At 40.6% G+C, this 26,755-nt stretch overlaps 1 protein-coding gene across 1 annotated transcript in view; it reads right to left on the bottom strand.

Moving 5' to 3' along the window:
- Positions 1-5,711: 5,711 nt before the first annotated feature.
- usp43a (ubiquitin specific peptidase 43a) overlaps positions 5,712-26,755 on the bottom strand; it is a 112,414-nt gene continuing 91,370 nt past the window's right edge. Inside the window, 7 exon segments of the mRNA XM_054604620.1 lie at positions 5,712-6,900; positions 7,024-7,192; positions 14,555-14,713; positions 17,943-18,192; positions 22,618-22,737; positions 25,715-25,844; positions 26,184-26,261. Of these exon segments, the coding sequence (XP_054460595.1) occupies positions 5,742-6,900; positions 7,024-7,192; positions 14,555-14,713; positions 17,943-18,192; positions 22,618-22,737; positions 25,715-25,844; positions 26,184-26,261 (2,065 nt within the window). The 3' untranslated portion in view covers positions 5,712-5,741.

Genomic DNA, 26,755 nt, shown 5'->3' on the forward strand with positions numbered 1-26,755 from the left:
AGCCCAGTTGCCAGTCATTTTTTCTTGCCATTGCACATTATTTCAAACCATAGACATGCTGAATAGCAATGTTTTTGCATTCAACCAATAAGTTATTATTTTAACACAAACCATGATCTTTTTTCTAACCTTAACCATGTAGTTCTGTTGCCTTAATGTAACTTAACCTTTCACATTGCTAACCACATGTGCGCTTTTATGAAACATATTTAACGTCAACATTCAATGTATCCCATGGTGAACAGAAACATACAACGTCAAAAAAAAATTCTGCCGACTGGGTTGCATCTTGTTCCATAATTACTACACCACAAAGGTTGACTGTCAATGATAACAGGCTTATTTATTCACTCCCTCTCTCTTTCACACTCACACAAACCTGCACACAGTTCTGTCTCCGTGTATCCATAAATATATACAGATTTCTTTTAATAAAATGTAGAAAAATTGCATATACAAACATCTTTTAACCCATATTTCACATAAAAAAAACTTTAACACAGGTGTGCTCAGTTTGGCAGAGTAAACATTGTGTCTGTGTGGCCACAAGTGGATCGAAACCATGCAAAGTTAAAACAGAAACAAACTTAATACATTAAGAGCTCAATACAGACTTTATGTCCCTATTTAAACCCCATTTTCAGAATTGATCTCTCAAATACATTTTAATCTAATGCTTTGTGAGTTTTGGACAGTGAATTATTTGTAAAAACATGTTCTGATCATAGCCATTATAACATCAAGGTGGCTCAGATATATAAGTTTAAGCAACTATTCCAAAGTGAGTTTTTAGTTCTCTGTCAAATAGCTCTTTCCTCTCTGTTACAGAACACTAATATTTTTTTTAAACCTCAAAAAACACACAATTCCAGTTTGGTCAACAGCACTGAGCAGATTCTTAATCTATCGATTATTGTGTTCAATACAAAGCCCTGGCTGTCATCATGGCACTGTTAGTTAAGGGGAAAGTGGCTTTTCAGAGCAGCAACTGTTGATTATAGTGATGTCTGCCTTATTTTGGTAGAGTTTGCTCCCTGTGTCTTCGATTGAGTGTGACAGCTTTTGCGAATCCAATTATAAGGTTTGGTAAAATCATAGAGGAGGACGGCGAAGCAGCAGCTGCAGTCGATATAATTTGACGTTTCAATGCGAAAACTAAGTGTCTGCTTTTGTGGTTCTAATAGTGTACTCCATGTTAAGTCTTTCATTTTTATTCAACAGCAGCTTCTGTACCTGACCGCATGCACCCGCTCAGAAAACAGGTTTTATTAACAGCACTTCAAGGTCAAAACTTGTGCAAAGGATCAACTTGAATGAAGGACACATTCAACTATTATTGCTTTGTCACTTGAGATGGCCTCAAACAAACTCACAGCTTACCAAAAATGATTTTTTTTTACGTGTGACGGTTGTGTGTTATTCATTTGTAGCCGAAATAGGTTTTTCAAAAAAAAAAAGATTCGGCTTCGAACATGGTAAGATTAGAAACATTAGATGCCTATTTAAAAGTGGTTTCTCTGCTCCTTAAAGTGGGTCAAAGTGCATGAACTTTAAAACGATGATGCCATCTGTGCAGTTTTTAAAGGGGAACACCATCTAAATTAAGAATTCCTATGTTATTTCCGTGGCCTTCAATCAATATTTGTGAACATGAGCTACTCTCTCAAATCCAGAAACCAGAGAAGTAACACCATGGCTAATTAGAACGCCTAACAAGCCGTTGTGCCGTGTAATTTGTCTTTTTACTGACTAGCACTGTGCTGTGAAACTCCAACTTTTGGAGTTTGTGTAGCATAACGTGGATAAATAAACATCTACGGACTAAAGTAGGCTATGTGAGGGATAAAGTTACTGAGAAAACGCCAGTTGGTGCTGAAAAAATGAATGCCAAAACATTCAAAACCAAACTCAATAGCCAATTTCCTGTATATTGCTGTTTTATTTCAAAAAATATATAGACACTAAACTTTTTACGTGAGGCACAAACCTCTATGGAAATGAAGGTTTTGTTTTGCAGAGTGTCTCAATCTTGGCGACAGATCTCATATATTTTTTATTCAGACTGAGAGAGTGGAGATTTCTAAGGCTGATATGATATGTGTTTGAAAACAGAATAAAAAAGCACGCCATACTCATATTCAAAAGTCAATATTTGTGTGACTGTGACGATAAGCATTCAGATGTGCAACTCCACGACTTGGCGGAGATCAGCTCAGGTCAATAAACTACTGCTTCCATCTTTACATATTTGCAAACAACAGAGCTTGTTCCAGTCTGACACATTGATGCAAAGATCCAATGAGAGTCAACTGAACTCCAAACAAACAAGATTAATGACTGCACAGAGGAGCATAAATCCAGCTTTCATCGTCATTTGGAAGTACATTAGGAATTATTGAAGCTGGATAAATAGTGTTGTTTTTTTAATTTTTTTAAAGGCTTTTGTTGTGTTGGGGTGCTTAGACAGTATTGAGTGCTTTCCATTGTTTGAAGCACTGTGCAAATCTCAATGAGGGGCTATAAACATGTCGAGCCTGAGAAGGCATCATGGGACATTTCTGTGCACGTACAACATCGAAAACATCACTGCAGCAGCAAATGAGCATATCCAGCTGTACCGTTGTTACCATCAGAATTTGCAGCTGACTTGTGACGAGGAACTCGATAACTTTAAATAATAGAAGTCACCGGGGACATCCAGGGTCAGCAAAATTAAATCAACGCTCTGCTTTCCTCCACCAGTTATGCAAGTTATTATGAGGGAAGCGCTTCACTCCCAGCGGCTCCGGCTAAAGCTGCACAGTAGCTGAAAGTGTAATTGCACTAAGTATGACATACACATGAACAACTTACCATTTTAGTGTGAAGAACATTGATAATGGGTAAGAAAAAGGTAGCAAGGTGACATTAAAAAAAAAAAAAAAAAAACTGATAACATTGAAACATTGAATTCAACAGAATATGTGGGAACACTTTGTTTTGTTGAGTCATGAACATGGAGGAGTCTTTATACAGTTCTACGACTATTTTCATCGAGGTTTAACTGACCATTTGGACTTGTCGTAAAGATGTCATTAAATGTCCAACCTGATCTCACGGCAACAACTATTTACCAGCGCGTTACGGGCCAGCACCATGGCAACAAAGCCAATGGAAAGCCAATAGGGGTTCCTTCATCATTGTGGAGACACTAATTACAATAATATCCCTGTGAATATATGCAACGTTCAGAGCTATTGATGTCGGACGTGGATGTGTCAATAGAGCGCCGCTCGTTTCCCAAAGTGTTATTGTGGAGTTATTGTGGAGTTACCTTATTGACGTTTTCCCATCAAACACAACTAAGTGGTTGTCTTGTCTTAACCTAAACGTTGAATTGATTCCATGGTTGCGGCATTCAATTCTACACATTACGTGCCACCGCCATGTACGCGTTGTTAAGAAGTCGTGGTCATTTAACATATATCTGTGAGATCATGTTGTAAATGCTTTATAGTCGGTTTGAGGACAGGAAATACAGTACCGAGGTGGTTCATGGAATGATGGACTGGTTGCTTTCCTTGTTCCTAAAGTAACCACTCATTGCTGCTAACTGTAGCCGCCGTTAGCTCGGTTAGATGTGCCTATCATCTGGTTCTGGCCTTATAACATTTAATGACAGTGTAATTTAGAATAATGATAACACATAAAGCTAAATATACATTCATACCATAGAATGTTTTCGACAGGTTAGGTTGTGTTGGTTAATGTCACGTTGTCACTAAGTATAACATACGATGTTAACTTTGCATAAAAAATGTCAGCATTGACCAAATGACAGGTATGAATAAATAAACACTCCTTCATGTTCATGACTGTGTCTTATCAGTCTAATGCACACCCCTTACAAAAAATTATTACGAAATAAGCTTGCATTTACCTCAATAGTTTACCATAATACTAAGCTGGATTCTCAAAATAACTGCTAAATTCGAGTTCTCCATGATATGCCAAAATTAAAATGTAACAAAGAAATGGAGTTGAAATACAAAATACATTTCCTTTTTATGATTGCATCTACTTTGTAATAATAAAATGAAATTTCATGTAACTTTTTGTTTTTAATAACTGAATAAATTGTTTTTCATCGTGACACGAGTGTCGTGAACGGTTTGATTTTACGGAGATAAGTTTTACAAAAAAACAATCAACTGTCCACTATTGTTGGCTGTATATTTAGTTACATTTGGGATTTACCAACTGTTTTAAGATGGACTGTCCTTCAAGCAGCTGTATAAACAGACACAGACGGATCTTCTTGGTGCGTGTCTCAACAAGTGTTGGAAGCTAATTAGTGTTACTTAGCTTACAGTAAACAACAGTAATTTATTACATAAAAAGAAAATCCATATACCAATGTGCATTGTATTTTAATTATTTTTTTCATTTGATTTCATTTAGGCATTTTTAATATTCTTTGGATTAGAATGTTCAGACTAGGGATAATTTAAGGGAAAACAGTCACTGACCTTAAATTTCTGCTTCCATTTTGTTGTTTTGTGGAACATTTTTCTCTCTAATAACTGGCCGAATGTGATCAATATTAGGCTGCAATATGTCCAGCGAATGTCAGATTCTGGTGAAAAAACCCTCGCATTCAAAGAGAAGGCGGCTTCAACAGAGCAGCAGAGGATGCAGCCACATTCTGGATGTCTAGTACGGAGAAAAGCTCACACACTGTTCTAATTGCGGTCACCGCCTTCACATACCACAAAGCTCAACACGTCGGTTTCCTGGCAGTGCTTCCACCAAAATAGCGGGGGGAGCCAACAAAACCTATGGAATGCATTCAATATTAATTGTTATGTTATATAAAGGATATAAAACGTTTTCCAAGGGTGGATACTGCATTGATATTACACTTCACAGTAGACAGATAAAGCCTTACTGGTCTTTGTAGGGATTTAACATCTAAGCCAACTATTGATTAAGAGACCCAGGTCAGGGATTCCACAGAATAACACTCCCACCCAGCGAGTTATTACAGTTTGAGGTCCTGGTCTTATCACTGCGAAATAAACAACAACTGCAGTCCGGGTCACACGGGGACAAGGCAATTCTACGCCAACACACTGGTTTTTCCGTTCAAAGCCACCCTGTGCTTGAAACAAACATTAAACACAGGATTAAAGATGAATAATTGATGTAAATCGGAAACTGCGGCCTCAAGGTGACTCCCCTAATCAAGTGGACACATTACATTCCTGTTAATGGACAAAATCAGTGCGTTGTGCTTGTAAGCAGACAACCATTATAGCTCAAAATGGAGTGATGTTTTCCAGCACTCACACTACAGTAATAAGACACAAATGCGGATAATGTGCTTGTGTGTGTGTGTGTGTGTGTGTGTTTGTGTAATATCGTGTTTCCAGTGCTAAACAGACAAACTCATTGGTCTAAACTGCATATTAGTTGCTCAGGCACTTGTTTTAAGTAATTAAAAACAGAATATGTTTGAAGGACAGGTCGCATCATTTCACCCTGTTCTTTGTATCCCAGCATTAAAGGATTCTTCATTTGCTACATGTCTCTCAACTCCATGGTTCTGGCCACTTTGAGCCACTTCATTTTCTGGAGACAAAAAGGCCCCACCACTGTGAATGGAGCTCTATTGCTTTGATCTCAGAGATTGGATGTAATTAACTGTATGACAGATAAGAAAGGCTGCGTGTGGGCGTTTGGTCGTGTCGAGCATCTCCGTGTCAGAAGCTGGACTCGGGGACTGTCCTTTTGCGTCCCAGCGAGGTGGTGCTGTACCGGGTCCTCTGCAGGGTGCCGTAAGACGGTTTGTCCGTTGTCAGGCTGCGTGGCGGTGCCGGGGCTGTGGACATCCCGTTGCGATGCAGAGACGCCGTCCTGCGAATGCTCGGCTCCGCTTTGGTGGGGATGTTGGAGGAGCTCTGGGAGCGCTTGATGTCCGCCGTGGTTCGTCCCGTCTTCCCGTTCGCCAGCTCATCGCCCGGATGGCCCGGACCTTTAGGCTTGGCTCCTTCCACCCCAGTTCCTCCACCCGCTGCTCCGTTGGACAGCGACAGCCTGGAGAGGGCCCTTCTGCCTCCTTCCTCACCTCCTCCTCTCCCTGACTCCCCCTCCTTGGACCTCCTTGAGTCCCTATCCTTCTTCAGGAAGTTACCTTTAAAGAAGGAGAGCAGTCCCTCGTGGTTCTTGGGCACTTCTCCTTTCTTGGTCTTAGAGTTTCCTTCGTATGCACCGTTGTGTTCCCTTTCAGCCCTGTCCCCTTTCTGTCTTCTCAGGGTCCCATCCTGAAGGCTAGGAGTGCTGTAGCTGGGCTGCACTCCAGCACTGGAACTCCTTTTTGTCTCAGTAGTGTCCTGGGAGGCTTTTGAGGAGCTTTGTCTCCTGGCATCCTTCCTGCTGTTCAGGGTGTTACTACCAGAGCTACTGCTGATCTCATCTCTGGTCTGGCTCCCCTTCCTGCGTCTCAAGCTGGCTGTCTTATCCGGTTCCCTCCTCTGGCCCTCCGGGACCTGCAGCGACTCCGGTTGCAGCTCATCATCTGACTTATTTATACAACTCAAGCTCCCAACACTGGCAGATCTGACATTGGTCGGAGCTCGGCCCTCGGCTGGTTCCTTTGTCCTGCGCGGTTCCCTCATCAATGTTGCTATTGGATCCTTTGTGCACCGGGGCCGCCGGCCAGATTCCAAGTACTGTACCAGCTCCACAGGGGCAGGATCTTGGACAGACGGAGGCACCGGGTCTGGTTTCCGTCTGTCCTTTGATCCAAATGACCAGCGCAGGGGAAACACTTTGCTCAGGGCCTCCTTGGTCTTGCTGGGGGCTTTCATGCTCACGCTGCGCCCCTGAAGACCCCTGATAAAGGGCCTGCTCTCAAAACCCCTGACAATAATGTAGAGAGGAAAATGTTTTAGCTTTTACACTTAAATGTGACACCTTTGCACAGCATTAATCTTGAAGTAAGCAACTGATAAGACACTAATGAGGGCATATACTGAGTGTGGCCCCTCACCTCGTTCCTCTTTAGAACCATTTTCAAGGAAGACCGGAGACTCAGGTGAGTCAGGTAAGGAAGACGGGCAGGTGGTGGAGGACCGGGAGACCATACTGCCTCTCTTGCTATCCCCTGTCAGCCGGATTAGCCAGTGGTCTGACATTGATGAACTGGTGGACCCTGTGAGACAGAAAGAGAGAAGAGAGGGATCAGAGGAGCGATATAAACCATAAAAGAGCACTCCAACGATTACGCATTTTAAAACAAAGATTTCATGCATTCTTCTTCCTTGTCACAATCTGGCACCTATGTTACCCACAATGCAGCAATTTGAAATGATAATTGATATGATGAATCAACTCTCATACTTACTCGCTGATTGTAAATTGAACAGCTAGTTAGATCAGGTGCCAATCACTTCAAATAATAAGTAGTGATATCATTGAAATGCCCCCTCAAGTGGCCATTTGATGATCTACAGTCTTTGACTCTCCTGCATTGGCCTCGTTCTTTTTTCAGACCCTGGAGGATGCTGCTTTGTTAATTATACCAAAGAGTGTGCCAGCATCTCCTTTATCAAACTTAATGATAGCTTGTTTTTTGTGAAAAGGTGAACGGTTGTAGTGGAAGTAGAGAGGGAGAAGTAGTCCTGCATAGCACTGTGTCAGCACTACAGAAAAGTCTGACTCCACCTATTATCATTATGGTATAAGAAAGGGACTGGTCAACGTTGTGTTTTGTGGACCTATTTAACCACTAAATAGCAACCGCCCTTATTTAGACATTTAAAAGTTTTCAGATTCCACAAGGGGGGTATTTACTGACGTAATTTATGTACCGGAACAAAATGATAAAATAAGCTTCTGTTAACCAAACACCTTATTTCAGGCAGCTAACCAAAAACCCATATACTTCCATATGAGGAAACTGGAACTGCAAAAATAACTAATATCCTGCAGCACTCTCTGGCAGGCTTATACCCACAGTGTACATGCTTGTTACCACTGTTGTGGGTGAACATGATTTTCCCTGCACCATTAAATGTGAAAAAAGCAATGCTTTTGTGTTCATTATTTGTGCCTCCTGGCCACCTTATCATGTACTCGATGGAGGTCCGCAATCATTGAGATGTTCCAATCCCTTCAATCCATCATCTGTCTCTCTACCATACGGTGAGGGAGTAGGAGGCTTACAGAGGGGGAGGATTTTTGGGGGGGATTACAGAGAGACATTTGATTGCACATAGGATACAGAAAGTATATCCTATGTGCAAGTCTTGAAATAACGACACTGACACTTTCTTTTTTTCTCAACAAAGAAGAAGAAAATCTTGGTTTAACAATGTCGTCTTCGCTTTCCAAGAACATTTGAGATTAGGTAGGAAGAGTGGGAGATCAAACCCCCGACCAACAGACCCTCAGACTTCAGAGCATTTAAAGCTTGAAGGAAATAAGATAAAAAATGTTCACTGAAGCCTTGCGTTTCGATTATTTACGTCTGTGATTCATTTCCGCATGAAAAGAACAATAAAGAGCAGAACAGTGGAGGAAAATAATGGTAAATACAATACATGCCCACTGAAGTGGAGAGCTTTTCTATAATAGCTCTGGGAGCAGCTGAGTGTCAAGCACAAATGTTTAAAAGCAAAATAACTTCTGTGTGCAACAGTTTAATGGTTATCACAGTATTTGCACACAACTTTAGAGACAGCAACAGCCAAATCCTAAGAAAATATTCAAATAACAAAACCCTGCCAATTATTAGGTTTTCATTCGACTAATCCTGAAGCAGTTCCATTTAATGTTTTGTTTATGAAATGAATAAGAAGTATATTATATAGCTATACTTCTACAGAGAAATTCTACGTTCATATAAAAGTCTAATCCACATTATTTAAAGCTTCAGTGCACTTCAAATTTTGCCTTCAATATTTTACACCTATGGAAATACATCGATTTTACACAGCGGAAGTGGACACAGATGAAGACACTGACTCTAGAGTGCTTGTCCTTTTGAAAGTGGACATACTGAACAACGGAAGGTACATTATGTCTCCAAGATGTGTGCAATGTCAAACAGCAGTAAAACATTATTTCTGACATGTACTCTATAGCGAAAGTTCACAATGATAAAGGTTAGACCTTACTCATAAGAGGCCCTCTGACATTTGTGGTATCTGTATGGGCATGCCGTCCACTGAGCAGCCATGGCCAGTTAATAAAGTTATATGTTGTCTGACCTTTACCATCGCGTGCTTACTTACCATTGTAATACAATATTCTGTAGTCTCCACACTGCTCTACCTTAATATCCCTAATAAACTTCCACTGCTCTACTGTGCTCTTCATGTCTGCATTCTCATCCCGTGAATTCTTTTTTTCTGATGCACAGTACTCAGTAAACATGAATAAGCTGGAGGACGGACTAGAGCCCCCACCCCCTAAATTGCACAGTTTTTTTATTTTGTCTTTTTATATTTTTATAATTTTCTTTCACATTTGTTCTGTATTTGTCATTGGTGCTGACAAAGCCAATACCAGGCTCCTTTGATATTTGATGTGAAGAGCATGCAAATGTAATCACGTCTGGGTATGGAAACACAGCCTGAAATAAATGAGTGCACATTTCAAAACAGAAACCATATGAGCCAGAACTCAGCGCTGTGTGTGGAGCTGTGTTTCATTCCACAGACTTGTAGCTGCCTTTCTGATTCAAGGGAAGGATAATACAATGAGTGTTTACATTTTGAATCAACCAGTTAATACATTAGCTCTCACCACTTTATGGTCAAGCACTTGTTTGACATTGCAGGGACATGATTAATATACTTCGTGGGTGTAATAAGTTGATTGTATGCTGCTGTTTAAGGGTTTTTATTGAAGCCAGAAATCTTTGGTGGCAATGACAAAAAAGACACTCTGTGGCAAAGAGCCCCATCTGTCTTGTGTAGTAGGCACCTACGGACCCTTTCACAGCCATTGTCATGATTATGTCAAACACTGATCACCTCAGAGTAGTGTGCTAAAGTTACACATTGTAAATGTCATCGTACTGTGTAGTTGGGTGCCAGCATCGACATTGCATACATTTCAGATGATAAACTGCGATTCGATTCTCTAGAGAGCTACAATATCAGCACACCGTTTCAGATATGGATAGAAAATGTCATTGTGCTATTGCTTATAGTTAGATTAGCCTTCTGATAACCTCCTCAGTTGTCACAGCTGCTGCTTAACTATCAGAGAGATGGAGATAAAATGTTGCTTATATGCTAAACAGTTGGAGAGACGAAGAGAAGGCCCGCTGTTGGGCTTATTTTCTGTGATCAGTGTTGAATGGACTTAGCTAAGTTGCTAATTCTGTCATGCTTCATTCTACACTGGTTACAGAAAATGTTCGAACAAAGTTGTCACTCCTTTGGCAATATCAATGTGCTTTCCTCTGCTGCCACAACAGTGTGTGTATGAATCATTAGGTTGTTTTTAAATGTTACTCATCTAGCGGCTGGCTAGTTAGCAAGCTACTTTGCTAACTCCACCATGCTTTAATGCTTACGTTAAATTGGTTAAAGAAAATGAGCCCAACTGTGGGCTTGTGGCCAGAGGTGCTGGCCAACTTATGATATATAATTAAAACTACTGATGGCAAGCTTCTTTAGAAAGCGACAAGCGGTGGGGATTTTTGGGACCGTGGAAACCCTAACCGACAATGTTTGTTTGTTTTATTTTCTTCTGTTTCTGTTCAGTTTGATTGTGTTTTATTTTCTTCTGTTTCTGTTCAGTTTGATTGTGTTTTACAATGATCAGCGACGTAAAGTGGCTGTTTCTGTCCAGTCTGGTGGCTTTGAGGCAGAACATAATTTACATAATTTAGAATAATTGTCCAAATCCCTGTTGATTTTATTTATTTTTTAATAGGCCTACTTTTTTCCATTTTGAACAAGTTAATCTGCATATAAGCAAGTAAAATATTTCGGCTACTTGCCCAAAGGGAAAAAGCTTAATGTCAGGCCTGATTATGGATTCCAAGAGTTATGTCTGCCATTTTCACAAATCTCCCAGAACCAGGTAATTGCCAATTCAGTTTGTGTTTCAACCTGTGTGCTTTGAGTCTGAACCAGTATCATAGCAACTCACAAAGGACGAGAATGAGTAAAGAGGGCACTCCACAATGAGCCTTTATGAAGTAAAAACAAGATGTTTAGTAGCTTCTGGTGCATTTTCCAGTGCAATGTTTAGAATTTTTTGTGCAACTTCAGTTTTATTTTACTCATGGGAGATTGTATCTGTGGAATATGAAAACAGTTCAGTCAGACAGTTTGTTTGGAACATTATAATAAAACGCAGTACATAGTTAGAGTTTGGCCATTCCACATGAGCTCCTCGACTACGAGGCGATTATACAAGGTAGTGAAGTGGTTAGCAACCTGGGGCATGCATACCGCATGCGGTTATTGCTGATTAACAAGATTGGTTGAAGCTCGGTAGGGTTAATGATTCAGTCAGCTGTAGAAGATTTCATAAGGATAATATTTAATTACAATGTCCTGATTATTGATGACAAATGTTTTTTGACGCAGTAATTTCATCATGAAAGAGAAAGGACAAGTAGTGTTAGCCTCAGCAATGATACTTTGTACCTTGGCAATATCTATCTCTGAGTGTTTCAGGGATATTGAGTATGTGTGTTTTTTTCTCAGGTTAAATCAGAGGAAATTAGATCATGCTGAAGATTAAAGGAGAGATATCTGGTTGTATACTCACTGCCCCTGAGAAAGAAAGAAAAAACAACCTTGCCGTTACCTCAACACTAACTTGTTCGCCAATGACAAAGTGAGAGGAAGTTTTTTTTATCATTGCCTAGTGAGAGGAGCAGCTGAATGAAAGGATTCCATTCCATTTGAAGATTGCAGGATTTAAATGAAAATACAAATAAATGCACAAACTACAAAGACATCTACTGATAATGGACTGGTGCAAAAGGAAGAGAAGAAATACCTTGCTGAGTTACACGTTAATTATGCTTTTAGTTAAACCATGTCTCATGCAATTAGAGTACAAAAGATCCTGCAGGGTCTTGAAGGAGCATAGTCGAGAGTCATCTGAATGAATGGAGGGCATTGCATGCTGCAGGGCTCGGCCTAGGAACACGTAGTTTTGCATTCCTGATATTTAAAGCGAGAGAGAACGTCAGCTTCACAGATTTCATGATCAGGAATGAAAGTAGCTTGCAAAATGTTTTTGCAAAGCATGTCCACAGTAAACGTCGCGTGAGACATCCTGAGATATTTTATGTTCACGAGAAGGACCAGACAGACAAACAGAAGGACATGCTGGAGTGTATATCTGACAGTATCGGCATCTCTTGCAACTTATTCCTATTTAATGATTATTTCTTTAAGCATGTTGTACTATGCCAGCCATAATCAGTTGTGATTTTATTGTTATATTATTGTACTTGGGCTAGTAAGTACACAATAGTAAAATAATATTCTAATTGAAACATTATAGGCTTAAGTGGATGTGTTTGTTTATTTACCCATAGTATCAATACTTAAAGTGCTTACCTGTGTTATTTGTAGCCTATAGTGTCGCTCTATGATATATTATAGGAGGTCTACAGCCTGCAATCAGCACCAGCCAGTCAGACAGGCAGGAATGCATACAGAGCTGAGGCGTGTGTGCTATCAATTCAGGTTCTAGGAACAGTGTGCCAATCAGGAGGCTTATACATTTTATGCAGCAGGATATAGAGACAAATACTGAATTTCTACACTGAATAAAATATACTAAAAGATAATGTGTGGACTGAAAATATTACCTTTACTACTATTTTTATTATAGATAATGCCCAAAAACTTTTAAGACAAAATACGCTAAGCCATTATTTTAATATTTACAGCCTGCGTCTGAAAAATGATTTCTTCTGGAAATGTTTGCCACATAAAATCATATTTTTGTCCACAAATTAAAAAGAAGTAATGACGAACAATTCACTTATTTCTTTGCAAAACGACACAAACATTGTGTTGTTATAATACAGCACCCTGTGAACTACCGAGCCCAGACGCTCTCCACAATGACGGGGAAGATGCTATGAGCTGGAGCTGACAAAGGAAAAATCAACAACTTAAAAGTTGCCTAAAAGATGCAGGACAAAATGGAGGCTGCAGGTGTTGTCGAGAATTCAGCAGAATGCTTCTCACAAAGTGCTAAAATTGCGAGGTCTACTACAACAACCAAAAGTAAATTTTAGCAAAGAAGTAAAACCTTGAATACTAATTCACAGGAGAGGCACGACTTTGAAAGCATCTGTTATGCCTGCTCCAAGCCACACACCAACCCCTGCAGACTTCATCATCAGAAGCGTAGAAACGGGAAAAAGGATTTTGAGGAACGAAGCAATTTACACTCTGAATGGAAGAATAGTGATTAGCTGAGAGAATATTTCCTGGTAGCGACACCAGTGGGCTTACTCTGATGATGGAAAAGAGGTATTTATTACTTATTTTGAATAGACTTATCATGTATATTAGGCTTTTTTTTTTAAAACCTCCTGGGACACAAAGAGCGGTTGGCTGTCTCCACACCAACTACTCTTAAACTTGAATTTGAATTTAAAATTAGGATATGTAACATTCTCATTGAAAATAATGCAGATGGAAACTAAAATCCTGAGGGAAAAAGTACCTCTCGGAGAATGGTTTACATAATTTAAAAATGGATTTTTTGTCTGGGGCTGATATTTGGACTTGCACAGATCTTGCAGAGCAGTTCTTTGACAGAGGGAGGTTGTGTGGGGGAAAGAACTGCAGATGGAGCAGGGTAAAGTTTTATGCCCGGTGAAATTCTACAGCCAAACACCTGTTGTATGCAGCAAACTCGTCTGTCCAGACAAAGTTTTCTGCTTCTGATTAAATTTTCTTACTTCAGTTTTTGACAATCAGGGATCGCTGTATCTGAAACTACTGAAGAATTCCCACAATCCATGAATCTATTGTCAGCAGATTCAAAACTGCACAACAGACTCTTCCCCAAATTTATGTTATGGCATGTCAAAATAAGAGCAACGTATTTTGTAAAGATGCACTCAGCTGTGTCATTACTAGCGGCCCCTACGAGCGGGGGGCCGGTTAAAAGTAGTGTGTGAGGATAACTTGCCACCTAAAATATTTTGCAGATGGCTGCGTAAGAATGTGAGATTAGCCTTGGACAGACACAGAGGCGCACACTCACTCATGGACGGACTTCGCACAAACGCGACTGATCTCATTATTCTCCTGGCAGAGATAACAATAAGTCTGTAAAATGTCCACATTGTTGGCTCACATGACTGGTGTGTGTAAAAACATAAATGGTGAAAGTTTAATCAGCTGATTTAATCAGAAGGTTAAATCTGAATCTGTGGGACAGCTCTCTCCACTGGAACTCACAGATGTCTCATAGAACATACGAGTAGTCTGTGTTGTGTTGTGGACACATTCATTTAAATATTTTTTTATTTATCGATTAATTCCTGCTCGCCAGTCATTTGATATCATACCTCTGACGGAGCAACTGGCCGACCATGGTGGAATGATGTTGCGCCTCTGGTAGAAAAGGATGTAGGCTCCTCTGGTAGACACCTCCTCCTCCGGCACCAAGTCCACGCTGCTGTCGTCGTAGCTGTACCACTGTCCGTCCACTGAGTTCCTACAGTAAGCTGGATTAGAAAAATGACAACAGTCTGAGAAACGGACAAACGCAATTATGAGAAAGTGCTCACATCAAGTCAAGCAAAACTGCCAATCTGCTGCGTGGAGGAATACGCTGAAGTGGTTTTCATGGGATTTGTTGATGCCAGCCTAATACCTTCAATGTGTGCAACACATTTTAAATGAGTGAACTTATATACTTTACTAAAAAGCAGTGGGAAGAAAGTGGTCCAAACTTGCCATAAAGAGGCTTAGATACATGATATCAACTAAAACAATGCAGCTATATTGTACATACATATGACACACTGAGAATCCACTGACCACCAACACAACTCCAAGGTGAGATTTCAGCCATGCCATAAAAGACCCAGGGATAAGACTCAACTGTCAAGCAAGCTGTCATGGAGACGACTGCTTCACTTTCTTCATCTCCTGCTGTCTCCAATTCTTCTGCATATAACCCTCCATGCTGTGGGTCTTCACCAACCCACCAAAGCAATTACAGACCTGGCTTTGCCTCACCTGTGTCAAGATTCCAATACTGCCAGTGACTTGAACTCATCGCCTACATTACATACCAGCGTGTCCTAAGAGCTGAAGGATTGCAATACGAGACTACGGATGGTAATGACTCTGCCTTAGAATGTGGCAGGAAGAGGTTTTATTTTCATTCTATTCAATTATTCTATTAGTAGTAACTAGTAATTGGTAACAATTTACAATAGAGTACACAAAAATGTAATTAGTTACCAGGGAACAAATGAGGAACTAACTGCTAGTGAACCATTAGTAGGTATGTCAAGATACCAGATACCAGTGAAATTCCACAAATCTCAATATCCAATATATACCACTATAAAAAACAAAACAAAACAAAAAATCCCTTGTTCTTTCACATACACTTCTTTATTACCGTTTGAATACTTTTTTATTGAGAATTTACTATTAATCTGAGATGATCTGCCCCGAGTTTCTCTCCAAAACGAAAAAACGTCATGATAACGTAATAATTGACCTTTCGCCCAATGCTCATAGAGAGCTTGAACCCATCAGAACGTAACCTAATGCAATCTCCATTTTGTTAGCTGTTAGTTCCATTAGAGCAGTTCTTTGATTTACATTATGGGAAGAGACATCTGTAACTCAGCAGAAAAATTTGTTTTACTTGGGGGGAACAAAAATGGGTAATTCATGTTCAAGTTATGAGTAATTGATGAGTTGTTACTAGTTTTGTGCCTTTTAGCAGCTGGCTCAGAGTCAATCAGGTACGACTCATAAAGGAAGTGGTCAGTATGATTGATTTGCAGATATTAACTAATCATTACCCAAGGATTGATTAGGATCTCCTAGTCTGTTATCTTGTTACTCATCATATAAAGTCCTTTATTAGGAGTTATTAGTTAAGTACTTATTAATGATTTATCAGTTATCAAGTAGTTCCTGATTTGTTCCTCACTCGTTTCTCAAATATCTAATCGTTTACTAATCATAAGCAACTCTAAAATTCGATTTGGAGTTACTCATTAACTAATGATTCATTAGCATTAAGTTCCTCATTCTTCCCTCACTTGTTTCCTGGTAAATTCTTACATTTTTGTGTGCCATATTATAAAGTATTATCTTGTAACTCTGTATGGCTGTTCCTTGAACAATGTTAAAATAAAATAAAATGCCAGTGACTACAGTATTAGGGAGAGCGAAGGGTTGGACTCGTTCGTGGTTCGAGTGCTGTCTGAAAATCCTCCACACACAAGCAGTCTTAACGGCTGACTGGAAATGTTGGTAATTACTGACAATCCACCACAGGCTTACTCTAGTTGTAATTACTGCGGTTGTGGGTGTTGGGAAGGACCAGAGTTAGAGTCATTAGAGTCCCAAATTGTCAAAGACTTGTTTTCAAAGGGACACTTTTAGACTTTCAAGCCTTTTATTTAAGCTTATGCCATGATCTGGGTAGATAGTTGATTCTGATTGGCTGCAGGGTGTCAATTGATTCCAGATAAAGTACACCTACTAGGGACACTACACTTATGAAGAAATGGGCTGAAACAAAGGCTCAGTTTGGCTGCTTTTGAGAGCGTGACATGATATCTATTGAACAAGCCTAATATATGTTAACATGGGGCCCGCTGAGATATCTGTGACTGCAACTTGTCAATTTAGTAATAGATGCAACTAGTGCTGTGGTTAACCTTGGGGAAGAAGCCAGTGTCTTGGTTTTTGTTTTCTCTGTCAGGGTAATCATGCAATCGCTCCATTGAGCTTGTGCATCTGACAGTGAGTGTGCACCTCTGTGTCTGTCCACGGCTAATTTGGCATTCTGCTTAATATTTTGGGTGCTAATTTTTGGCTGCATGACCAAGGAGCTTTCGTGGTTTTGGTGATTCACACTTTCTCAAAAACACCTTTTATTGCCTGTTTTATACTGCCTGCTGATTGCCTGCTGATTCTTCAATCACTACTCTTAACTGGCCCCTGGCTGAAACCGCCGCTCTGCATTCAGAGACACAATGGGGAGAAACTGTCTATGGGGAAAACAGTTTGCTCACTTTTTTTGTTTCGAACAGTGTTTGGCGAACAGCTATCAGCTAAAGGAAACACATACGGAGCTGAATGCATCCCCACTGCTCAGCTGCCGCCCTGCAGTCAGTTTGTGTTGCTTTGTTAATAGTTTCAATAAAATGTTGAAAATAATAATAAATATTAAAAAAAGGCAATAGGCCACAGCCTAAAGTAGCGAGATGAAAAAAAAAAAATACATTAAATAATACCAATAAATCTGAATCTCAAATTAACGAGTGGAGTTGTTCATTGCCTGTTCATTGCCTCGTTCCTTGAACACCACAGGACGGTGACTGGGGCGGCTGTGGCGCAGTGGAGAGCAAGGTAGTTCTCCATTCAGAGGATCGGTGGTTCGATACTCGGCTTCGGCAGTCGATGTGTCCTTGGGCAAGACACTTAACCCCAAGTTGCTCCCGAAGGCTTGCCATCGGTGTGGACTGGATGTTGCATGAATGTTAGTTAGAGTCTGATGGTGGCACCTTGCATGGTAGCCTGTCATCAGTGTGTGAATGGGTGAATGATATGTAATATACTACTGACTGTAAGTCGCTTTGGATAAAAGCGTCTGCTAAATGACTGTAATGTAATGTAATGTAAATGAGCTGCAAGCTGTAGGTTAAACTGCCCCCTGAACTCAACATGAATAATGTATCATATTACACAATTCCATACCAGTATAATGTCCTCCGTGCATTCCTCCGTGGTGGTTACACACAGCGTAGAGGTCGTACAGATAGTCGTGGGGGAGGATCATGTCGGCAGGTTGGTGATGTTGGCCTGACGGCTGCTTCCAGGGCGGTGGCCAGGCCCCTAAGTTCAGGTTCCTCGTGCTCTGACTCCTCTTGACCACATGGGGGGCCATGTCCAAACCAGTCAGGGGGAAGCGCACCAGGGTCGACAGCTTGTTCCTTCGGTCGCCAACCTGTTTTCAACATTTGTTAAACATAAACAGTACACATATATATGAAAAATAACACAAATGTTCATGTAGAAGCCTGTGAGGAGTGGATCTAACAGAAATCAACTGATTGGGCAGCTATCAAAAGAATGTCGCAACATTTGAAAAAAAATACCTAGTTTTGAAATACTATCACATCCAAGACTAATCATAACGGGAAGAAAACTTGCCCTTTAGGTTGAAACCTTCAAACATGTTTAGGTACTTTTGATCTCTACCCTATCAGTGATTTTGCAGCAGGATCTTAGCATTAAAAAAACATCAGCTTGTGACTTTCTGTGTCACTCCAGGGTGTGGTTAGAATTGACAAGACATGCAGGAAGATTAGAAGCCGCTAAGAGAAGTGCAGTATGGATTTCCCCTTCAAATTATTCTTCCCTATTGAAGCTTCTTTCCCCCGTCCTGGGATTGGCCCCCTGATCATAATTAATAGTTTCTCATACCCCCGCAACCTTAGGAACTGTGTTGTGCAGATCGCTGGCTTCTGCAGAGCTGGTACCTGGCACAGAGTCAAACAGAGTGATTCACTGCATTCTAATGCAGAGGCTGAGAAAAATCACATTGGTCAGAAGATGGAAACCACAGCGTGGAGTAGGAGCTTTGCAGGGTAGTGCCTGATGGCCATGGCTGGGGATTACAGGCGTTCAGGGCTCAACATGGTGCCACCTGCTTGTCAGAACAGGCAGAGGGGTGCCAATCAAGCACTGGGCAAAGGTGGAGGTTAAACTCTGTCCTAACCTTGGCTGCAGTAATGTTTTTTTGGTACGTGTCATGTCAAAGATTCAGAAGTTGTGAGAGAGGTAGAGCGATGCCAGTTAGATGAAAAGTTGCAAGCAGTGCCAGATGTGAAATAAAAATGCTCTGACTTAGCCATCATGCAGGGACATACACAGATATAAAAAAAATAAAGAAGAGAAAAATCTATTGTACAGTTTCCTGAAGTAAAATGCTGATATGTCAAGTTAGCCAATCACCCCCATATCAAACAGTCTCGGTTCTCTGTCCCGATCAGTAACTCAGCACTGCAGAAATCTCGGTGTCATTTTCGATCAAAACTTCAGTTTAGACAAACCTTTTAAACCAATAGTTTAATCCTGCTTTTCAATTCTACACTTCAAGGATTAGAACAGTTCTCCCAAAAATCTAGAAATCGACATCCAAACTTTCATAAATCGCTGATTTGATCACTCTCCTTCCTCTCTCTCTCTCTCTCTCTCTCTGAATCAGCAAAAAGCTCACGTCTCCAGCTCATCCAATTCATCAGAAACACATCATCAATCTTGGCTTTCCAACACTGGCTAATATATTATTGATTACGTATAAAGCCCTGAGGGGCCTCACCCCAAGTTGTTCAGATCTCTTCTTGCCCTTTGTCCCTTACCGAACCCTGAGATCACCAGAAGCCACTGTGGCAATGACCTTCCTGAGAAGATCATCTTTAAAATCACTTTTAGTAACAACACTTGCTGCTGTGTGATTTATTTTTTGTGTTTTATGACATTTAAGTTAGTTTTTGGCTTTAGTTCATGTCATTGCTCTTTGTGTTTTAAGTGTGTTCAGCTTTTATTGTATAACGCTTTGTAACAGTGTTTTGAAAGGTGATATATAAATAAAGTGAATCATTTTTATTACAATAAATATATAGTAGAGGCCAGTTAACACCTGGAGAAGTATTGTATTGTATTGTATTGTTCACCAGGTCTTGTCACAATAGCGATAACAGTAACGGCAGCAGCACAAAAAGAATTCCTGCAGTGACAATATTTACCTATTTGGCTTAGAGAGGCACTCAAACCAAGCGGGACACATGGCAGCAGCTCCAGCCACAGCAGCCACTATGTGTGCCCGTTCCTGGTGTCAGGCATGAGGGTGGATACTAATGAGTCCCCAGTGAATGCAACCGAAGTCAAACAACAAGAGGGTGTGTGACTGTGCATTTGCAGGTGGACAACTATTGTCTGTGCTTATGAATCCAAAACAGTTTTAAGTGAAAAAAACCTTTTCAAACAGCAGTCATTTGAGCTTGTCGTAGCAGGGAACAGGTGTTGCTAATAACATTAATGATGGCTCTGCTCTCATCAAGTGTCCTAGTGAGCCGTGGCAGTGAGCCGGCATGCACGACCCTGAGGCTGAACCGGTCCTAGTTTAATTAATCACACCCGTGCTTTCCCCACTGTGACAATGTCAAAATGTCTAATTACGTACAACACCTGCTTAGAATTAGCGTGGGAACGGGGCGCGCAGCTTTGGAGAAGGATACATCTCGAGAGGATCTATCGAGGACTGAGTCCTTCTTTCTGAAAATTGTGAAGGATGCATGTGTCTTTCCATCGTGCTCCTAAAACACCCACAATCCTAAGCGCATGATTCACTTCCTGTGAAGGGCTAACATGCTACTAATCAGTTTTTCCAGTCTGTCAAAATCTGTTTCTGAACAAATTTGAGACCAGAAATTGTATATCCAGTTCCTGTATTTGTGTTTTTCCAATGAAGTCTGAAGATCATAACACGTTTTTTCTTTCACATCAGGCAATTAAGGGCTTATTTTCGACCAAAGCAGAGTTGATGATTGTTGCAACAGTGAGAAAGAGCTTTAGGAGACAGATTTGAGGATTTTTTATTTTGTGTCTTCCAATTCAAGGCAGTGGGGGGTGTGAAAAGAAGCAAAAACAAATGAAATTTTTGTCCCATAACGTGTTGATACATTTGAATATCCAACCAGGACTGGAACAACTGAGAGGCAAACTAAGAGATGCCTCTTAGCGATATGCTCTGAGGGAATTCAAGTGCCCTCTTATAAGCAGTGATTCCGTGTTCATGTCAACATGGCGGGAGATATAAATTGTTTGTTGCCTCGGTCCAGACGACAGAGCCTCTGTGTTATTATTGTATTACCTTCATAACTGTGGGCGCAACTCATAACCCTCGGCTACAGCACTTTAATGCAAAATATCAATCAGTGAGCAAGAGCACTTGTATCTGCAGCGTGCATATGAGAGAAAAACACTCCCACTATGCCTGCAGCGAGTGGAAGCAAAGGGGGGGGAAGTCATTGTTATTCTTAAGGTATCGGTACTGACACAATAAGGTGATGAGCCGTTTTTAAAGGCAGGGTACTGTGCAACACCAAAGGCGTGGTGACCTGCTGTGTATGTGACAGTCTTTCCCTCGGTGGAGGAAGCAGCACAGCTAGATGTTCTCTATGTGGATGTCTCGGCTGGGAAGCAGCAGTGGCCGTCATGCTGCAGGTAATTATTGATTAGTACCAGTGTGGGGTTTCTATGGGGTTTATTTTTTTTCTTCCTGCCTTGTTGCCGAAGAGCTCTATCTCTCCCCAAAGACGAACACCAGCAGAATGTTTCACTCGGTTTTTGTTGTATACAGCTGCATTCAGATAAAACTCAAACTGAGACGGTGGATATGTGGGATTGACCCCTAGCTTACTACACCAGCTGAGGTCACTGAGGACGTTGAGGGACCGTTGTGACTGACGCATCTTCAATAATGAATGGTAATCAGGGACAAATGGGAGGGGGGGCAGACCAGAGGGGTATGTTTCAATGATTGGGATATTCCATTTTGTTTCCAACTGTTATGGTAAGAGGAGTGGCTGTCCTTTATTTTGCAGCCCACATTTTCCATCTATCCAGGCGACAGTCTGACAGCGCAATATCCATGATCCTTTTCTGCCTATAATGCATTTCTTGCTCAGCACTTATCTTACCCCTCACTTATATCCTCTCAAACTGTCAAAGCTTCAATCCTCATTGTCTGCAGAATATTAGATGCAGCAATTACCAAGAGAGACTTTTTTCTTCTTCAATATGGTTAGCTATTAAATTGATTCAGTTGTTGATGATTTTGTTACTTTCACTCCTCACAGAAAAGGCAAGAGCACAACAAAACACAATTTCACTGAAAGTGCAGGGTGACATTTTAAAAGTTCCACTACTTTTGAAGCTGCTTTAATCGTTTTTGTTAGCGATCAGTATAAGCTTGTAAACTAAATATTGACTTATCATCACCTTGTAAAGATGTCAAGGGAACTGTGTTAACGAAGAATTGCCTTTATAGTTGTTTTTCGGCCAAATGATTTAACATTCACTCTTCTTCACTAGTCGCTAAATTTGCCAGTTAGGTGTTGATGAGGAACTGTGCAGTGGGTTTATCAGAGCCTCTTTACTCGCTGAAAATAGCTGTTTGAACCAAAATCAATAAAGCGCATAACAACTCTCCCTAGAGCTGAGGGGAACTACGGGTTTGACACCACGAGCGACCCCTTTCACATCCGCTCCTCATTTGACCCACCACCTTAAGAGGTTAATGATTCGATGGACGTTGAACCAGAGTGCCTGCTTTCACCCGAGTCCATTTTCACGGCACACGTACCTGTCTGAAGCGCTTGAGGTGGAGGATGAGTATGTCGGGGAGAGTCCACAGGCTCATCTTCACCATGCCCTGCTGAAGCTGCTTGCAGTGCGGACACTTCCAGGCGTCATCCGGGGCGAGCTGGAATGAGGGCACGCATCATTTATGTGGTTAAAAAACAAAAACAATGAGTAGAAATGAAACATGTTTATTGATATTTGTGGTTATTATAACATGTAATTAGGTGTTCTTCCTCTATAGTTTTACAGACTCTGTACTGCAGACTGAGGACTCTATAGAGGATAAAGAGTCTTCCCACCACTTGTTCTTGTGTTTCTGTGAAGTGTGGATCTGACTCAGGTGAAATACTTTAAGCCTAGTATTTGCCTGATTTGTTGACTTTACTCAAAAGATTCTATCAAAATGAATAACAATCCCAGTCATGACTCAAGCCCTTTGTTTTAGTTAAATCCTGCCTATGCCATTACACAATTATCACCTTTATTAATCTGTCTGTTGTTGCTATAGTTCCAAACAGGGCTCAGTGGACTCATTGAAGCCCTTTCATACCTCCATGCCTCTCTTCTTGAAGTGCCTTTCATGACATGAGATCAGGAGGTTTATTTTCCTCGCCTAATGATACTTTGTCATTTTACAAAACGTAATTAGAGCGAGAGAGGAACCTGCGGGGGGCATAAACGGTGCTTTCCTTCAGCAGCAAAGTGCTGCTTTGGTGCGCTGCGAGTTTCAGTCGCTTCCCGCAACTCTACTACAGGAATCGCTGAAATCAATGCTCGCTCTACAATGCTTCCAACGAGGGAAACGATTATCAAACACAGATGTGATTGCCATCCCATTACACGTGTGTTAACGTGCGTGTGAAAGAGAGAGAAAGAAACAAAAATAAAGTACGACACTACATCCCAAGTCCCGTGATTGTCCCTTTGTTTCCTCTCACTTGAGTCTCACTCATAGTTCCTCCCACTTAGAGAAGATTCAAGGGAAATAATTGAGCAAGGGGTAATCAGGGAACTGGTTAAAAGAGACAGGCATTGTCATCTGAAGTGTCAACAGTAACTGTTGACAAAAGCAACAGAACGCCCAAGTTCGGCTGGCTTCTTTGAAGCAGTTGAAGTGTTGCTGAAGTGCTCTTCAGGGCAGTTATGTCATTAAATAGCACTGGGAACTGGTTATTGGCATTTTTTTTGGTTGGCACAGAACAGCACGAAACCAAAACGAAAGAGCGCTCTGAGGGACTCCTGTACCGACCAGCACGTCCTCCCACGAGAAGGCAGAGTCAGATATGCTGGCAAACCTAAGCAAGGGAGGTAAAGTATCTCGGGAGGGTTCAATTAAATCGTCATTTTAAATGGAATCGTATCATGATGACATCATATATTAAGGTGTTGAGATAATCAATTTCGTTGTCTATAAAAAATATTCTAACTTTGAAAACATGATGTGAAATATTTATAGGGAATATCATTTATAAACCTGCGTTTTGTTTTTATATCAAACTTTACATTACCACTCAGTTCAATGCAATTAACAAATGTGTACATTGGTAAATATTTACCAATTTTTGTCTTTATAATTTTACTTGAAAATGTTCTAATTTTGCACATTGTTAATGAAATAAAAAATGATTCCGGACTTTTCATTTCATTCATTATTCTTTATCCTTTTCACTCAAAAACACACATCATGTAAGATAAGATAAGATAAGATAAGATAATCCTTTATTAGTCCCGCAGTGGAGACATTTATGAAGATAGGAAATGACCTATATCGTTCTAAAAGATTTTTGCAATATTGCAAAGCCTTAAAACGCCTCGGAGTCCCCAAGGAGGAGCTGGAAAACGTTGCTGTAGAGGGAGACGTGATGAATACTCTGCCAAGCTGATGGATGGATTTTCTCTTTCCTTGGTATATTTTTGACTACAATGCACCACAAAACCAAGACAAATTCCATGTACTTGAAAACCTACTTGAAAATAAAAAAATAAACTCAAGTCGTCCACTCCGACCTCTTGAAACTCTACTATTTTCAATGTTACATACTTTGCAGCTTTGCAGTGATTTCTGTCCACCTGTCTGTCAAATCTCTTTTCTTTGCCTAATTCACTTAGGCTGAAAAAGAATAATTCACTGCTGGTATAAGTATGTGGGAGTTAAGGCTTGAGAAAAGTACCCACGTACCCTAAAGGTCACTCAGAATAGGAAGTGAACTTACTACTAATACCTATGACTAACAAGATTTGAGTCACCACTCCTTGGAGGTGTTAATAGGATCAATGGGATGACATATATATTAATATAAATGTATTATAAAAAGGGTATCATTGCTTTCATTTTAGAAGAGTACTAAACCCATTTAACATTGCACTCTTACAATGTCAGAGTCTAGAACCAGTCAAAACGCCTTTTTTATTTCACCCATTTTCTTCTTGTTAAAACCTTGTGCATACATTACAAAGAATGAAACACGTCTGCCTACCTCGGGCGATTCGGATGACTTATGTGGCCTCGAGCCACAAGCGTTAAGCGGGGATGACGTGCGAGTGACAGCGGTGCAATAAGCTTCTTTCTAACTGTACGAGCCCAGCATTTTTCATTTTCAAACTTCTACTTCTCAGCCCCAAATGACACTATGTGACGTAACCAGAGCTCCCTCTGGAGCAACAGAATTATGCAGAAGTACTGTCGTAGACCTTTAAACAGAGTCTAATGTGAACTAGTGGTGGAGTTCCTTTAAATGCAGCATTCACTTACAGCTTTACTGCTGCAATAAGGGCTCTAGCCCTTTATTTTACACCTTACATAAATATATTGAGAAATAAATATTATCATCTCATAACAACAGGTGTTCATTTCAGTTGAATTCTGAACAAACAAACAAACTACTTTTTAAATAAAAAAATAAACAACAACCATCAAAAGAGGAATCGTGATTAGGAAGAGATTGAATTTTAGTTTTGGATTGTGCAATTTAGAATATTAACTGATTTTGGGACAGGAAGTCACTCCAAGATGGACAGATGGCTGGATTTTACCAGATGTTAATAACAACTTTTCTATTTTTTACTATTCTTCAGAGTTGTGTTGTCCTCAGTCTCACCTGTTCTTCTTTGGTATACAGCTGGAAGCACTCGTCCAACGTACAGCTGTGCTGCTGCAGGTGCTGCTGCTGCTGGCTCCTCACACTCTCCGCGTCCTTGACCACCTCCTCCTGGATGCTGCCAAAAAGACTGGAAGGCACACACACACACACACGCACACACACACACACACACACACGCAACACACACACACACACACACACACACACACACACACACACACACACACACACACACACACACACACACACACACACACACACACACACACACGCACACACACACACACACACACACACACACACACACACACATTTTTGTCTTTTCTTCTCATTCAGCTGCAGAATTTGTTCTGGATCGGTGTGACAGTCAGGAAGGCATGCTCAACAGTCCTGTGCTCTGCCTACATGTCTGTTTACATTTCATCACACTCCACTAAAAGTTGAGATGATTGTGCACAATGCTTACCATTCTTTAGTCTTGTTCTCCCACTCAATGACGATCTTTACGTGAGGAGGTCCCCCGGTGCCGCAGAACTTCAGAGCTCTACAATACAGCAAGAGACAAACTTTAAATACACGTCTTATGATCAATTGCTGAGTTCAAGACAATTCCGAAATTGAAAAATTGTACGATTGAACGTTATTCAGAGTTGGAGTTCTTACTTGACCCAGACTTGACGTCACACAATAATTGAGGTTCATATTGTAAATGGTAAACCATCAACTAAAAGACAACACAAAGTATATCTGCCGGTATTTAATGAAAATAATAGTATCATGAAAGTAAAATCAAAATACTTCATTCATCAAACTAGTGTTTGTTTGTGCCTTTCATTTTATTCCACCTTGATATGCACACTAACACATCGGCAACAGCGGTGCTACAAAGGGCCATCCTGCACAGGTGAGATCATCACATTACGAATTAATATGGGAAGTCTGATGTTGAGCCATTGTCGTGGAAAAATTTGTATTAGACATGAAGAAATGTACAATTTATCTCATTTTAAGAGGTTCCAGGTGTCTGGAGGTTTAGAT

Source organism: Anoplopoma fimbria, chromosome 9 (assembly GCF_027596085.1).
Source record: "Anoplopoma fimbria isolate UVic2021 breed Golden Eagle Sablefish chromosome 9, Afim_UVic_2022, whole genome shotgun sequence".
In the NCBI taxonomy this organism is placed as follows: Eukaryota; Metazoa; Chordata; class Actinopteri; order Perciformes; family Anoplopomatidae; genus Anoplopoma; species Anoplopoma fimbria.